This window comes from Haliotis rubra, unplaced genomic scaffold, assembly GCF_003918875.1.
Source record: "Haliotis rubra isolate DU_JTF1 unplaced genomic scaffold, ASM391887v1 Scf1017, whole genome shotgun sequence".
Classification (NCBI taxonomy): Eukaryota; Metazoa; Mollusca; class Gastropoda; order Lepetellida; family Haliotidae; genus Haliotis; species Haliotis rubra.
The window spans coordinates 218,554-235,000 of record NW_025764912.1 but is presented as its reverse complement, the minus strand read 5'-3'; the positions used below and the strand labels follow the sequence as shown (position 1 = coordinate 235,000).

The window sequence follows — 16,447 nt, the reverse complement described above, 5'->3', positions numbered from 1 at the left end:
TGCCTTGTGTTGGATTCCCCTAAGTGTTCACCTGAACATGTACATACAACTGTCCCTCAGTATTATGGTCCTACTTGTCCAGTTTCACACAATATATATCCTTGCATGTGCATGTTTTGTGGCGTTTCTGTAGTATATGTGTGCTTACTTGTCCGTGTGTTTTTCTCCGTACATAAATGTATGTGCGTCCCTGCCCAAGTGCATGCTACACTGGTTTCGATCAGTATATGTGCTCACCTGGTCATGTGCTTCTCTGCCCACGTGCTCCGTCAGTATACATGTACTCACCTGGCCATGTGTTTCCCTGACCACATGCATGGTACATTGGTTTCCATCAGTATATGTGCTCACCTGGTCATGTGTTTCCCTGACCACATGCATGTCACACTGGTTTCCATCAGTATATGTGCTCACCTGGCCATGTGCTTCTCTGCCCACGTGCATGCTACATTGGTTTCCATCATCAGTATATGTGCTCACCTGGCCATGTGCTTCTCTGCCCACGTGCTCCGTCCGTATATATGTGCTCACCTGGCCATGTGTTTCCCTGACCACATGCATGTCACACTGGTTTCCATCAATATATATGTGCTCACCTGGTCATGTGCTCCGTGTGTTGGCCTGGAAACTATGATGATATCAGCTGTTCGCGACTGGTTAGCGTGTTCTACCTCACCACTGGCACCGCCACAAAATATGCAGCTGCAGTACAAAACCATCCAATAAATACTTCGTCTCACAAGGTATTTCATTGCTTAGCTTATAGCGACTATAATTCATGGATGCACAGGGAATACTGAACAGTTACCACGTCTCATATTTATCGAGGGCTCTTGGTATTCCATACATGAATGTCATGTGTAAAATGTACCGACAAGAACGATTGACTGCATCCGTCGGAGATGAAAGCTTCCACTAACATCACATTTCTCTTTTCTCAAAGACAGTTGGAGCAAGATAAGTATGAATCTTTGACCCATAGTTTACTTCAACAGAATTTAAAATGATAACCACGCTTTTCAAATATGGTCATGGACGACCAGGCAATACCATCCAAAACCTTTGCGTGTGTTTTTGCACAAATAACATGTAAAAGATCATGTCAATACTGAAATACAATCGTGTATACCTCTACAGAACTTTCAAATCGAGGTTTAATCTGAAACTATTTCCCACCTACTCACCGACATTGATATTCCACCTGTAAGGCATATGTTGAGCTGTTGTAAAATCTACAGCAAGTTCGCCTAAATCACACATCTCATCTGGGTTGGGATTGGAAGGGTTCCATATGATAACTAACGTCTGTCCAATGTAGATATCCTGATGTGAAGATTGAATTGTCTCCATTTGCTGGCATCTCAATTAAATGGTTTAGTAAATTAATGTTGTATTTGTTCATCTGATAGTCAACGCTTGAAAACAATCAGTTTGGATTGTCTTCCCAAACAGATCCCAGTCAGCGTAAAAAAAGAAAACATTGTGAACATTACAAGGTGTTTGCGATAAGGGTAAGCACGTCTTGCTTGATGGGTAAGATTTGTTTCTCTCCCAACACCGCACAGCAGTATCCCTGTATTAGGATGAGTGGCCTGTAAAACATCAAGACCGTCAAATACACCATTGCATTTAGTCGCAACCGTGTCGTCTGCCGCTTGACGACGCCATTAGGCATTATGGGTTCTCTGTTGGGAGAGGACACTTTTTCCCCGAGATATGGCTTGGGGTTAACGCAGGCATTGATGTTGATTCTGCGTTGGGAGAGCCTGTTGGGAGAGCAATCTGATCTAACACCCGAATGATCCAACAAGTGTTCGGTGGGGTTAACGCCTGTTGGGAGAGGAGGCAATCTGATCTAACACCCGAATGATCCAACAAGTGTTCGGTGGGGTTAACGCCTGTTGGGAGAGCTGGATAAAACAGAAGTGTGAAATCCTGAATGAACCTTACAGGGAGCAGCCCAGTGTTCGTCTGTAGAATGTTCCCTGTCACTGCTATCAGTAAATGTCAATTAACACCTCCGCGGATCTTACGTATGCACATGTGCATAGTTCAGCGACCTTGCACGTGTCGTAATGTCCTATGTATAAAACCTGACTGACATGATCAGTCGTAAAGACGGTCTACGTAAAGACGGGCCCAGATCATTGACAGAAGCGGGCGGATTGTGCGGCTACTCGTGACGTCGGCCCCACCAACGACTACGCTCGGTCCCGGTGTGCTTTCTGTCACCTGATTGCCAGCAACCATTTTGATCATTATTCGATTAACGATACATGGCTGCTGTCGTCGTCATCAACTCTTCACACCTGACTTTTGTCTTCCGTTGTTAACCACCCTGAACTATCATCCGAAAGCATCCCCAACGAACGCTCTTGGTCATGTGCTTTAGTGTTTGTTCATAAATATCAATGGTTTTATTGAAAAACTATGTTTATAGAAAAATCCACTTCACTTTTAAAAGTACATAAACTTTTTTCTTTCAGGCTACCTTACAGATCGACGCATTTATATATCTTATCTTATATATATCGTGCATCGGTGGACAAAACATTTTCCAGACCACAGGTCAAGTCATATAACGTTCTGTGCTCTCGACAGATATTCTGTGAGGACTGAATATGCTGCAGGGTATACAGAGCCCTAATTATACCTCATTTATATTAGGGGCGGTGGGGTAGCCTAGTGGTTAAAGCGTTCGCTCGTCACACCGAAGACCTGGGTACACTCATTTATATTATAGTATCATGTCATAATACAGTATATTTATTTCTCTGCTGCTTGTGTGACATGACAGTATAATGTATTGTCGGATTCCATTGCACATCCAGATTTGTCACAGAATTCACACGTTGAACCACTGAAACCACTGCACCTTAGAACAAGCAGAAAGGTAAGACGGTTTACCTGTATTGTTTGAGTCCACCTGGACAGGGCTGCAACTGCCAGATGAATTGCATATCATATTCTTGTGCATTGCATCTAGGATCGCCTGATGAAGGAAGAATATACTCCGAAACGTCATATTACAGAATTTGACATCCATAAATCTTCACCTTTATGTGTATCACTTCTACATGTAATTCAAACACATTGTACTTTGGGTTGACAGAAATTTCAAATGCACTGTATGTCATCAGTTTCAACCCTGTACCTCGAAATCACTTCTGGAGACACTAACAATAGTGTCGTGAATGAACAGTGGAAATGCCTGGTTCTCAATAGTCTAGAAATGTCAGCGTTGATTGCTTCCCCTATTTCGGAATCGAAGAAAGTGATATGTACTAAATCAAAACTGTGGGTATATTAAGCAAGAGAAAATGTTATAAATGAGATGTCCTCAAAGAATGTGCGTTCTCGAGTGTGTTAATAACCTAAATGCCCAAGTTTGCGGTTGTCGCGACAAAGCTTCATTATTTACTTCCTATTACTTTCTTGAACAATACTCATTTTCTTGGTACCGTAGTTAGGTGTCCTATAGAGTGCATCATCCTTAACTTTATCATCAGTTCCCTTGTCTGGAGAATGTATAACCTGCAAAACGTCTTTATTAATTCGGGTGTGGGAATACATATGTTTTCGTCCTATTGCTGCGTCTGTACGAATAATTTGTTCACAGCTTCGATGGAGTCTCACACGTTTGGGAAATGGGACTACGCAGTGTTTGGCGTCATGGTCGCCGCCTCAGTGAGCATCGGTATATACCACGCCATAGTCGGCCGACATGGTAAACTGGATGAGTACCTGCTGGCTGGACGCTCAATGACCTTCTTCCCCGTCGCGATGTCGTTGATTGCAACGTTCACGTCGACCATTACCATGCTTGGAGCTTCAGCAGAGTCATATAACAATGGCATCATGTGGATTCTCAATGACATAGCGCTTTGCGTGGGAAAACTTCTAGAAATGTACCTCCTACTTGATCTTCTGAAGAGACTGAACATATCAAGCCCATTTCAGGTATTTAGGTATCCATATTCTCAATGGCCTTGAACAATCAATCGACAGTTAATATCATTGTGTGTACTGCATTCATTTTTGACAAGATATATTTCCATCTCATATATATGTTCTCTTTAACCTTTGGAATGGTATTTGGGTCAAAGATTAGCTTATCTTATTATCATAAGAATTTCAAATGAGCTACGAGTAAATAGCGTGTATCTTGAAGATGTAAATTGATGTAATGACCGAGTTTTTGGCTGGGTATTCTCTATCCTTTCTACAATTACGTTTGCTGTACACATGCAGTAATTCAAAACGATTACCTTGGGGTAACAGTAGAGAAATCACACGACCTTTTCATGACACATAGGACTGTATGGTTCTCATTACTGAATGGGGTAGCCTAGTGGTTATAGCGTCCGGGTTCGATTCCCCATATGGGTACAATGTGTGAAGTCCATGTCTGGTGTTTCCCGCCGTGATATTACTAGAATACTGGTAAAAGTAGTGTAAAACCACACTCGCTCACTCACTTAGTACTGAATTTCACTCTTATTGTCATCAACACGAGCACAAAAAGGGATAATCTTTGATCGCGATATTATATAATTATATAAATTTGACTCTTCCCCATTCCATTCATATGTAGATTCTAAGATGGAATCTAATGGAAATACTTCCTTAAATTCTCAATAAATCCAAACGGAATGTTTTATTGTACCCTTGATGTCATATAAGAGGACTAAAACAATGTTTTATCATTTGTAATAGTTAAAGGCATGACATATGGTTAACAGTGTCCATGTAATATGCTTCGATGTAACACCACTAAATTACCCTTCCATGATCATGGTATGCGCTTCATGGTTGATTTTGATGTCAGTCGAAAACAGATATTTATATATTATTAATCTTTTCATTACCTTTTTGGATGTAGATTTGTAATAAGGGAATCCTATTATTTTCAGTATATCGAGGGACGCTTCAAGTCCAGAGTACTTAGTCTCATCATGACGGGAGCGTCTTGCTTCGAAAATGTAAGATTCATGTGGACATAAAACGTTCGACCTCTCAGTGAAATCGATTTAGAAACTGTACCAAGAAATCCCTGTCTTATAGATTAACCATAACCCTTAATACTACCAGGGAAGGACTTTCTAGATATTCACAGAAAGTATTTGAGACAAGCGGAATTAACACCATGTGGATTCTCAAAAAGATTTGATCATATGTATACAATCTCAGAAACGGACCGAGATCCCTTCTGTCAAAACATTTGATTTTTCAACGTTGTATATAACTATCCCACATGAAATTTGGGGGTAAAACATTTCGCAAGGAAGAAGGCATCCCCATGGGCACCAATTGTGCTCCACTCCTGGCGGATCTGTTTCTTTATGTATATGAATCAGAATTTCTGCTTGGGTTGGCAGGACCGCCGCCATATAGCTGGAATATTGCAGAGTGCGGCGTAAAACTAAACTCACTCACTTGGGTTGGCAAAATCTAAACAAGGTAATTCGGCCAAGAAGTTTAAATTAAGCTTCCGATACATCGATGATTTAATATCGTTCAATATCCATCAAATCGCCAATTGCCTTCCTCTGATTTACCCACCAGAACTTAAAATTAAGGAGGGCGGTGGGGTAGCCTAATGGTTAAAGCATTGGCTCGTCACGCCGAAGACCCGGGTTCGAATCCCCACATGGGTACAATGTGTGAAGCCCATTTCTGGTATCCCCCGCCGTGATGTTGCTGGAATATTGCTAAAAGCGGCGTAAAACCAAACTCAGTCAGTAAAATTAAGGAGACAAGTGAGACCGCCCCAACTGTTTCATTTAGATCTATGCATAAAGATTCAGAGTGACAAAAAATTCTCCACTAGGCTGTATGACAAAAGGGATGATTTCAACTTTCCAATAGTCAACTTCCCTTTCATGTCGAGCAATATACCAACAGCTCCAGCCTTTTGTGTTTACATTTCACAACTTTTGAGGTAAAATCGAGCGTGCTCTTTTCATCAAGATTTCAAAGAGCGCCATGTCACTCTTGCTCTTGCAAGGCCACAGTAAAACTTTCACACAAAAAATATGGTAGACATGTGGAGGAGATTTTCAAATCTGATGCATCAGTGACAAACATGTCCGATGCAGTTCCCTATTTTACCATACTTTGCCGAATTATTTCAGGTGAATAACTAAATTACTAAACTTAGCATATGTTTATGACGGGTGCCACCGGTGGGGCAGGATACGCCCACCTTTTAGCAAACACCTGGTATCATCACTATTTCATAGTGATTCATAATCACATGCATGCTCTGTCATCGTATCGCATAGTGACTATCACTGGATTGTCTGGTTCAGACCCGATTTGTTTACAAACAACATCATACAGCTGTAATACTGCTGACACAAATATCTTTTCATGATTATTTTGGCAGAGATTTCTTATGAATGTGGAAAGGATTTTGTCGCTTCTATTTAAACTTCACTGCCAAAGAGACAGATATGGGACAGCCACATGTATGACTTGAAAAAACTCCCTCAAGTCGTTGTTTTTCTTCGCCTTACACATTTAACCTTACATTTCAGGTCTTTTACATGAGCATCATCTTGTTTGGACATGCAATAGCACTGCAGGCTGGTAAGACAACTGACCACCACAACTGATTCTGACATCGTTTATATTGAAACATTGAAACACTCTATTCTTAACATCACACCTGTAGTACCACTAACTACACCAAATACATATATCTCATAATACATGTACTTCACACCCAATACTGCCCCTAGCTCAAAACAATCGATACCACAAAAACACACTTATACCATGTTATATAATATTATTTCAGTGGCGTCGACGGTTGGTCCTGTTTGTACAAGTTTATGCAGGGATCTATGATATTATTCCTTTTCCCGACATTAAGCGTAGTGCTTCGACTAAAACCGTGTTGGACTATACCAACTGTATTACTTCCTCCTTGTAATATACTTTCACACGTAAAGCCTCACAAGAAGTCTTTGCCATAGGAAGACAACAGTAAGAAAACGTATGCGCGCGCACGCACAAACACACATGCACACTATGGCCCAATACAAACCCCTACTGCAAACCTGGCATCTCAACCTTAGAAGTTGAGCTTGATATCTCTGTGTGTCTGTCATTAATTCCTCTTTCAGCAATATAGCAGCTGCATGACGGCTGTCTGTAAATAGTCATGCCTCAACCAGACAATCCCGTGATCTTTTGAAATACAAATTTGAATGAATTTCCAAGAACCGAATTATTGAGCCTGATCCCATTTAATTGCGCTTTGACAAGAGGCAAACGTAGCCTGGAAGCTATGATCCCAGCAATTGGCGAAGCCAAATTAAACTACGTCTTTCATGATATTTTCCAGTGACAGGGTTCTCTACATTGGGATCAATCTTAGCGACGGCAGTGGCAGTTGTTCTCTACACAGCTATTGTAAGTTATTTTTGATTATTGTCATAAATCAAGCAATGCAAATTTCCTCGGTTGTTCAGGGGAGTTATAGTCCTCCGAATATCAAATGACCGGTCCAATCTTGGTTTGAATGAATAATTGATTGCTTATTAGGTTTGCAATTCGACTTGATTAACTTCTTGTGTTACTTCAAAACGTGTTTGCTTCACAGATGTTCCTATATTTTAGAATCTCAATTATAATCCGCACTTGTCAAGCTGTATCACAGCGGCTTTTGAATTATTAAAAAAAAGACCAGGGTATATATGTCATAGATAACTTGCCCAGCCACTATATCGTGTCACTCATCATCAGTATTATTCATTTCGTCACAGAAATGATGACAGTTGTGTGACATTGATACATTTCTTTGCAAAAGGATCATAGTTTCGATAATACGTCGATATGCCACTGATCTAACTTAGCATGAGATGTCTTACATAATTGCTGAAAGGTATTCAACAGACAGCCCTATATTTCTCAGGCAAATAATCTATCCTATTGTTCAATGCACTGGTCAGGATACAGAGGAAACGATTGATACGAAGTCCAATATCTATTGCCAATGACAACAAACAAGGCTTTGGATAATCAATTTAAGCATTAGTATTTCATGAAGAGTAGGGTGCAGCGTTAAACAACAAACAAACAAATATTAAAGAGTATCTCATTTTGATGAGTAAAGTATTCGCCATCGCTGAGTTGATTATTAATACAGGATACTATTTTAATGTCATGTATACTTGGACGTATGTTGTTGGCTGTGCTAAACTTTTTGGGGCGTATCAAAGAAATATATGTTTAGTGTTTTGTAAAACGTGTCTAAATTTCCTTTCTACTGATAAATGTCAGGTTCCAGGTTATTTACATTGTTATGTATTATAATTATATTATTATGTTCCCAGGGTGGCCTGAAAGCGGTGATATGGACAGATGTTCTCCAGTACATCATTATGTTTGCTGGGATACTTGCGGTAATGATAAAGGTGAGAAATATTGCTGACAATTTCACGTTATGCAGTAAGTAACATATAATAACGTCAAGTATTTATAGAATCTACATTTTTAAGTCCCTTATATATCCAATAGTCCCCTCTGATATTGTTTAGGGTTGTGACTAGCTTAGTGTCATTTTTATGCCCAAATATTTATGAAGTATGAACCCCATTTCGGATGCTCCGTTGCTTCGCAGGGATATTGTCACCTAAATGTGTTGTTGAATTGTAATGAATACTTGAACTCAATGCAACAGGGAACATTGAGGTAGGAGGAGTGCAGGAGATATGGAACAGGGTACTTTCAGGAGGAAGGCTTGTGTTCATGTGAGTACTGGTTGTAATGAAGGAAGATTTTGTGTCGAGCAATATTCCTTCACAATTTCTGGGGATACGGTCGGGCATGAACTTCCACCACAATGTATAGAGCGTTGTGCGAATATTTATCAGAAGGTATTAATTACAAAGTTGCAACATACACTATATCGTTCATTTACAAAACATGGCCAATGCAATTCCTTATCTTAACATATAGCGTATGTTCCCGTGTTTTTATCTTTACATGTATTTGAGATGGGTGCCATTTTAATGGAGTAACATAAACAATGTGAATGACCCCACCCCCTCCCCTAAATCGTATGTACAAAGTAAGTGACCCCCCTGCATTTCATGTACAAAAATCACTGTTCATGTTCATGTGTACAAAATTGATGACCCCCTACCTCCCCAGAACAAAATGGGTGACCCCCTTAGCTCGTGTTTTCAGATGTGACCCTGACCCCACCATCAGACACACCGTGTGGAACGTGGGAGTTGCGAGAGTGTTTACTGGATTGGGGTTAGTGTTCAAACCCGCCTATCTACAGCGTATTGCCGCCACGAAGTCACTCACTGAAGCAAGGAGGTATCTGCACATATTTTCAAAAACAATATTTCCTTTGTTTTCATGCATCATAAGTTGATTCGGTGGTTAAAGATAATTTCACACAAGGGTTCAGAACAGCTCATTTTCCACCCAGACAGATCATATTCAGGACCATTTTCCCTTTTGCGTCTTACGAAATCTGATTCAGTGGATATTCGACACTGATTGCTCTCTGGCGGTGACATTTTATATATACCAGCTGTTACTATAATTAATAAATAATGTAGGATGAGCAAAAACACACTTTTAAGTTTCTTCAACGCTTCAACAGTGTCACATTACAACATGAAAACGTGCAGTGGTGCACACATCTTCTTTGACTACAGTGTATGTTATGCTTGAAGTCTGTTTCAAATGATGATCATATAGGATGATATGGCTGATTTGTATGTCTTCTTTCAACTGAATGAGGTACCGCAACAATTAAATATTTCTGTTACAGAGCGATGCTGTTTGGGTTAATCTGTGGCCCTATGTTTGGAGCTCTTTGCATCATCAGTGGTCTTGTGGCATATGGTTACTATGATTACAAGAGATGCGACCCTATAGCCTCCAATCAGATCGACAATGTTAATCAGGTACGATCACTATTTGTGATATATCGTAAATGGGTACCTTTGGATAAACGTAAAGGGTACAGCTGCAGTAGTTCAACGATTCGGTACGGATCGAATTTGGAGTCATTCATAATGCGTCGTAACATGTTCCTTTGTTTAACATGGAGTAAAGCAGATACGTTTATAAAATGTTGTGAAACGTTACAAATTGTTGAAGAGTGTTACAATTGTTTCTGTTAAGATTCAGATGAGAGAGGGGCGGTGGGGTAGCCTAGTGGTTAAAGCGTTGGCTCGTCATGCCGAAGACCCGGGTTCGAATCCCCACATGGGTACATTGTGTGAAGCCCATTTCTAGTGTCCCCAGCCGTGATGTTGCTGGAATATTGCTAAAAGCGGCGTAAAACCATACTCAGTCAGTCAGTCAGTCAGTCAGATGAGAGCAGTGGTATGAATGTTGATATACTTAGATGCTCTTCAGGTGAAGGTGGACTTTTGAGGACCATTTACATATCTACCGTTTAGAATTGATAATTGTTGTCAGTGATCACACAAGAACTTCAAGAACTTAAAATATACATGAAACTGGAAAACAGCGCTGAGTAACATACTTTGCCCTTACCCTCCTTCATTTGAATTCACTCTCTTCCCCAGATATTACCTTTCTTGACACTAGACATATTCCGGAACCTGCCAGGAATGGCGGGACTATTTCTTGCAGCGCTGTACAGTGCGTCTCTCAGGTCAGTTTCGTCATATCAGTTGGAAGATTTATTAGTTTTTTGTACACGGTCTCACACAGGTATATGAAATTGGATTGTACATATGGTGAATCTATCTTACCACAATGATCATCGCTTACCACAAGTTAACCACAGATATTGAGAAACCAGTACGTCTATCTATATTGTTTGAAAGTATTTACAAGCAAGGTAAGATAATGAATTGTGTAAGCTGTGTTCACCTACCCCTGATATCTATGGATAAAAGAATGTGCAGTGTGTACAGCCACATATCTGTGCATTTAACCTGGCATTGATGAAGTTCACTATTTATATTTCAGCTCATTATCATCAGGACTCTCAGCCCTTGCGAACATAACATGGGAGGAATTTGTAAGACCGCGTTTTCCTGAAATGTTAGAGTCTAAACAAATTGCAGTCGCCAAATTATCAGGTATGACAGAGGAGAACGATTGTTTTTGAAATTCAATACATTGCAGTGACCTGTGAAATTCCAGGTTAGAATTGGTCATCAGCAACCCAGAGGCGACTAATGGGATCGAGTGGTCAGACTCGCTGACTTGGTTGACACATGTCATCGTATCCCAGTTGCGTAGATCGATGTTCATGCTGTTGATCACTGGATTGACTCGATTATTTACAGACTGAGTGCGGCGTTATCCATCAAACAAACAAACGATGCATTGCATTAGAGTACATACCATCTATAATGTTATTGTTTGAGATATCGGTTCGTCGGGGAGGACGCAAACACATGACCACATGTTGCACCGTAAATCAAAAGTTGTTTGATCGAAGTTACAACATTCATTCAAGGACTCAGTAAACCTTTCAAGAAGTCTTATGGTAGACATGTGGTGAACATTTCCAAATTTGATGTCCGATGCAATTCAGTATTCTGACTGATACGTTCCCGAATTATTTCAGGTGAACAGTTAACTAGACTTAGCATATGTTTATGACGGGTGCCACCGGTGGGGCAGGATACACCCACCTTTCCACGAACACCTGGTAGCATCACTATTTCATTGTGATTCATAAACACATGCTCTGTCATTGTATCGCATGGTGACAATCAAGTGGATTGTCATGTTCAGACTCGGTTCAGACTTCGATTATCAGTTTGATTACAGTTGTTATATACGCTCATGATATAGTCACAATTGTACAATCGCCTCTGCTTTTAGCAGATATTTCTTATGAATGTGGAAAGGGTTTTGTCGCTTCTGTTACAGTACCAGACAGACGGACATTTTATTCATATGTTTATCCGACAGCACCTCAACAGTATATACAGACATCTCAGCCTGGATATGGCGTTTGTTTTATCAAAATAATGGAGGGCTCACAATAATCCATTGAATGCTGTAATTTTGGTGGTTAAAGTTATTTACAGAAAAAGCAGAAAAAGCAAACTGAGTATTAGATATATTAAAGCATAAATCATTAAATGTTATGAAGCAACAGAAATGATAGCTTTTTCTAATTGTAATTATGCCAAGTTTTTCAGCTTCTGGTCCTCCTTCCATACTTTATTTGCCAATAATTAAACTTTTATCAACAGACTTGTACAACATGTAATACTTCATATGCACGCTTAGTTTGACCATTTTACATATCTGTGAACAGCATGATTTTTGACAATGTGATCAAGAAAACAGTTGTGTACTATGAAGCTACCTACATTGTACTACTGAGGTAAAGTCTGTAAACATAATTCTGGGAATAAAAATATGGAAATAATAATGATAATAATAATAATGGAGAGCTGAAAGCCATCCCGTTTGTAATACAGTCTCTTTCGTAGTTTCTAATAACTGTCAATATGTATTCGTAGTTATTTATAAAGGAATAATGTGTTATTAAAATATTATGACACCCACGTTTACATTTCGATAAACTTGGATTACATTAATATGTTTCTGTTTATTTTAGCGGCTAAAGAAAAAGTAAGTGTTTGTGCTGGAATTGTTTCCACAAAGATGGATCACACCTCGGTGTGCTTCTCTTTTCAGTGGTCGCGTGGGGAATCGTGACCTGTGGTGTTTCGATATGTATGTCATCACTGAGATCCACCCCCCTACTCCAGGTGATAACTATGAATGTTTCTTGACGTATAGAAGTAATTTTGCATTAATATTTGTCAGTTAACAATAATTCTCCTTTCTCGACCAGGTTCATGGCCTTACGTCATGTGATACGGGCTTCTGTCCACTATGTGTCTGAACACATTGAATTGTATTTGAATTGCTCATCTACAGGTTTCCCTTTTTATGTTTTTGGCTTAAACTATGTTTCAGCTTTATAACAGTGCCACCGGAATCATAATAGGGCCCATGTTCAGCCTGTACTACCTGGGGGCCTTGTTCCCATTTGTCAACACACGAGTATGTATACACTGTAGATACTGCAAACTTAGGGAAATTTTTCCTAAGTTAATTTTATTTTGAGAGGTGGTTATTTGAGTGAGTAAGAATGCTTATACGCCGCTTTTAGCAATATTCCAGCAACATGGGCTTCACACATTGTACCCATGTGGAAATCGACCCCAGGTCTTCGTCGTGACGAGCGAAGTCTTTAACCTCTAGGCTACCCCACCGCCCCATTGTTAAAAGTGAAAAGTTCAAATATAACATCTTACAGAGCATGCTGATGAATTCGTTTCCCATTAAATTTTCTCAAATCAAGAACAACGTGTGTTACATTAGACATCCATTATTTACTAGGCATGTAAATCAAACCATACAACCAGTAAACATCATTCGCCTCAACATAAATTCACTGAACTATTTGATTTTGTCCTGCTTGGACCCACATTTGTTCCCACACTGTGCCGGATGTATCAACGACGTTAACACTCGGTTCTTAACGTGTAGAAAATACAAAGTGTACCAATTTTCATTGTACCAGCATATGCTGTCAATATCGTACAATAGAGGTTTGGTAAAGGGTTGGCAGTGATGGTTTGGTTGAGGGTCAAGGTTGCAGTAACAATGATTCTATAAACGTACTGGACCGCGCACTTAAGATGTTTTTGTGTGTAGTGCAAATATTCTTTGTTCTGACACATACCTGTTTCTCTGATCAGAAACGAATGCCTCTTCACAGTAACCTGTAATTATCGCCTCAAATCTCTCTCTCTCTCTCTCTCTCTCTCTCTCTCTCTCTCTCTCTCTCTCTCTCTCTCTCTCTCTCTCTCTCTCTCTCTCTCTCTCTCTCTCTCTCTCTCTCTCTCTCTCTCTCTCTCTCTCTCTCTCTCTCTCTCTCTCTCTCTCTCTCTCCTTAGAGTGCCATTTTTGCGCTCCTGGTTGGGGTCAGCTTCCTGACGTGGCTGGTGGTCGGTGCCAATGTTTCTCCAGGGGTGCGGCAGGCGTCCCCTCTCCCTCCTGCCCCGACAGATCACTGCCCGAGAGTCAACCCCACTCTGCAACACACCATCACAACACCAAACTCAACTCATGATGATCTACTTCTATATACTGGGTAACACTTGGGACACATTTTCTGTCTTAAACGTGTAAACAAACTTCAGATTCTAAACCATTCAAATCATATATTTGAACGGCTTTTAACTTGCTTCAAAAGACTATATCAATTTATGTATTTATATATTTCTATGAACTATGGTTATTAGGTTTTAAAATAAATATATTTGTTGTGCGGAAAAGAAGTGAAAGTCCCCACTTTGAATGTTAACACTCTATGTGATAAGTCCATAACCGCCCCTCGTTCAAAGGGTTTGTTTCTGCTAGTCTAGAAGTTTTTCTTTCTACTAGGTCCGGTCTTGACTCTTTCTACAGCCTCTCTTACACACTTTATTATGTGTTTGGGTTCCTCCTCGTGCAGGTGGTGGGGGGTTGCCCTCAGTCTAGCCACAGGTAAATAACAGTAAAACCAAATGTTATCGTATCGTCAGCCTTTCTCACCTAGGATTCTAGTCCTATAATGATCATGTTATATACGGTCATAGAATTAAATTTGACCCCCCTCCGTGGTGTAGTGGTTAGAGCGTCCGCCCGGAGAGCGGAAGGTCGCGGGTTTGATCCCCGGCCGCGTCATACCAAAAAAGACGTTAAAATATGGTACTTGTTGGTCCCTGCCTGGCGCTCGGTATTAATGGGTACAACAAGGACTGGTCGGCTCGGAGTCAGTATAATGTGTCTGAGTGGGGTATTCATGCTTCACTGCGGCATGGTATCTCAGTGGGCAGCACTATAAAACCAGCTTAAGTTTGGGCTAGTACAAGCAGCCGCACATACACATACACACGCATGCACGTCGTCATATGAGCGAAATATTCTCAAGCACGACGTTAAACCAAATTTCACCTCACCTCACCTCACCTTGAATTAAATTTAATACTCCACACATCAGTATTGACACAGACTGTTCTGCAGGCGTTGATGCTTCAGGTGGAAACAAGGATGGAGTTAACCCTATCTACGTGAGAAAGTTCTACAGGAGGCGCCAACAGGAAGAAGAGCATGTGATGGTCAGTATCATGGACCCGAACAGAAGGAGGTTCTTTATCATGGAATTATCGTTTTGTAAAATGGCTAGCAGATACCCTAAAGTACACATACAACAACACAAACTGAATAAAACCCTTTAAAGTCGCGGTTCAGGGCCCTGTTTCCACCCATGACCCTTACTGATTCAATATGACAATGAACGTACACAGCTCATAAGAAACGTGTGTTGGTGTTTTGTGGGCTGCTGTGAATCATATGTAGCCAAGAAGCTTACATGATCCCCTTGACACGATGTTGGTTCGGTCCAGATTCATAAACTCGCTTTGAAACTTTTTTCTACTTACGTTAACTGAGTCACAAACTGCAGGTCAGGTTCCATCCTGAATCCATCCACCGTCCCCACTTAGTTGATTTATTTCTCTTTGTAAGCAAACGGACGTTATAACTGCTTCGGGTATTACGTTAAGAAACCATATCAGTGTATTATCTGAATCTGTGGCCAGCCAATCAAAATCATGATCAGGGAGCGCCCTGAATTCAAATTTCATGGAATTGGGTGAGTGAATGAGTTAGAACTTAACGTCATCTCGGCCATATTTCAGCCCTATAGTGACAAGAAGGGTTTTGCATACACTATACATATAAGCTGTTAAATAGCCAGTCATCGAAAGACTGTGAAATAATTTAAAACTAGAGTATCACAGATGGTGTTTATAACTATTTTATTTACAATGACAATACAATATAAAAAGAGGTTTTAGGTCACCAACAACTGAAGGTAGATCACCATATGAGGGACCATGGGGACTGACAGTGCTTTTGCTACCTGCGTTGGCCCTAGTTGGATTACCACCATATATTGTTCAAAATGTATCCAATAATTCTATTTCCTTTACAAAAACAATTATTAAATTATTAGCCTTAATTGTTTTGACATTGAAATATTTATCCCTTGTGATGAAATGTCATGGAAACGTTTTACGATCAAAGATTTTGTTATCAAAGCTTCATCATCAGGCTTTGGTCAAAGGCCTGTTACAAAGCATTGACCTTCATGCCAGGGAAATGAAGGTCATTAACATAGATGATTAACATTAGCATAATATTTGTAGTAATCAGTACTTTACAGTTTATTTAGGTGGGATTTTAGTAGATATCACACACACATACACAAACACAAGCCCCTTTAATATCTGACATAAACTTCAGATAATCGTAGACAGAAATGTTGGCTCGTAACTGTGATTGTAGGCTCCACCATATGCATCTCTTTTTGTTGCAGACTGAAGAAAGTTTACCCACACATCAGATATCCTGAACG

General features: G+C 40.2%; 1 protein-coding gene across 1 annotated transcript in view; it reads left to right on the top strand.

Annotated features, from left to right (window-relative positions):
- Nucleotides 1-16,444, top strand: part of LOC124269754 (sodium-coupled monocarboxylate transporter 1-like) — a 23,806-nt gene extending 7,362 nt beyond the window's left edge. Inside the window, exons 2-13 of the mRNA XM_046704790.1 lie at nucleotides 3,620-3,960; nucleotides 4,914-4,982; nucleotides 6,540-6,591; nucleotides 7,352-7,419; nucleotides 8,343-8,423; nucleotides 8,690-8,700; nucleotides 9,199-9,270; nucleotides 9,800-9,935; nucleotides 10,566-10,654; nucleotides 10,975-11,087; nucleotides 15,052-15,146; nucleotides 16,409-16,444. Of these exons, the coding sequence (XP_046560746.1) occupies nucleotides 3,620-3,960; nucleotides 4,914-4,982; nucleotides 6,540-6,591; nucleotides 7,352-7,419; nucleotides 8,343-8,423; nucleotides 8,690-8,700; nucleotides 9,199-9,270; nucleotides 9,800-9,935; nucleotides 10,566-10,654; nucleotides 10,975-11,087; nucleotides 15,052-15,146; nucleotides 16,409-16,444 (1,163 nt within the window). The remainder of the gene's footprint in view (nucleotides 1-3,619; nucleotides 3,961-4,913; nucleotides 4,983-6,539; nucleotides 6,592-7,351; nucleotides 7,420-8,342; nucleotides 8,424-8,689; nucleotides 8,701-9,198; nucleotides 9,271-9,799; nucleotides 9,936-10,565; nucleotides 10,655-10,974; nucleotides 11,088-15,051; nucleotides 15,147-16,408) is intronic.
- Nucleotides 16,445-16,447: the final 3 nt, after the last annotated feature.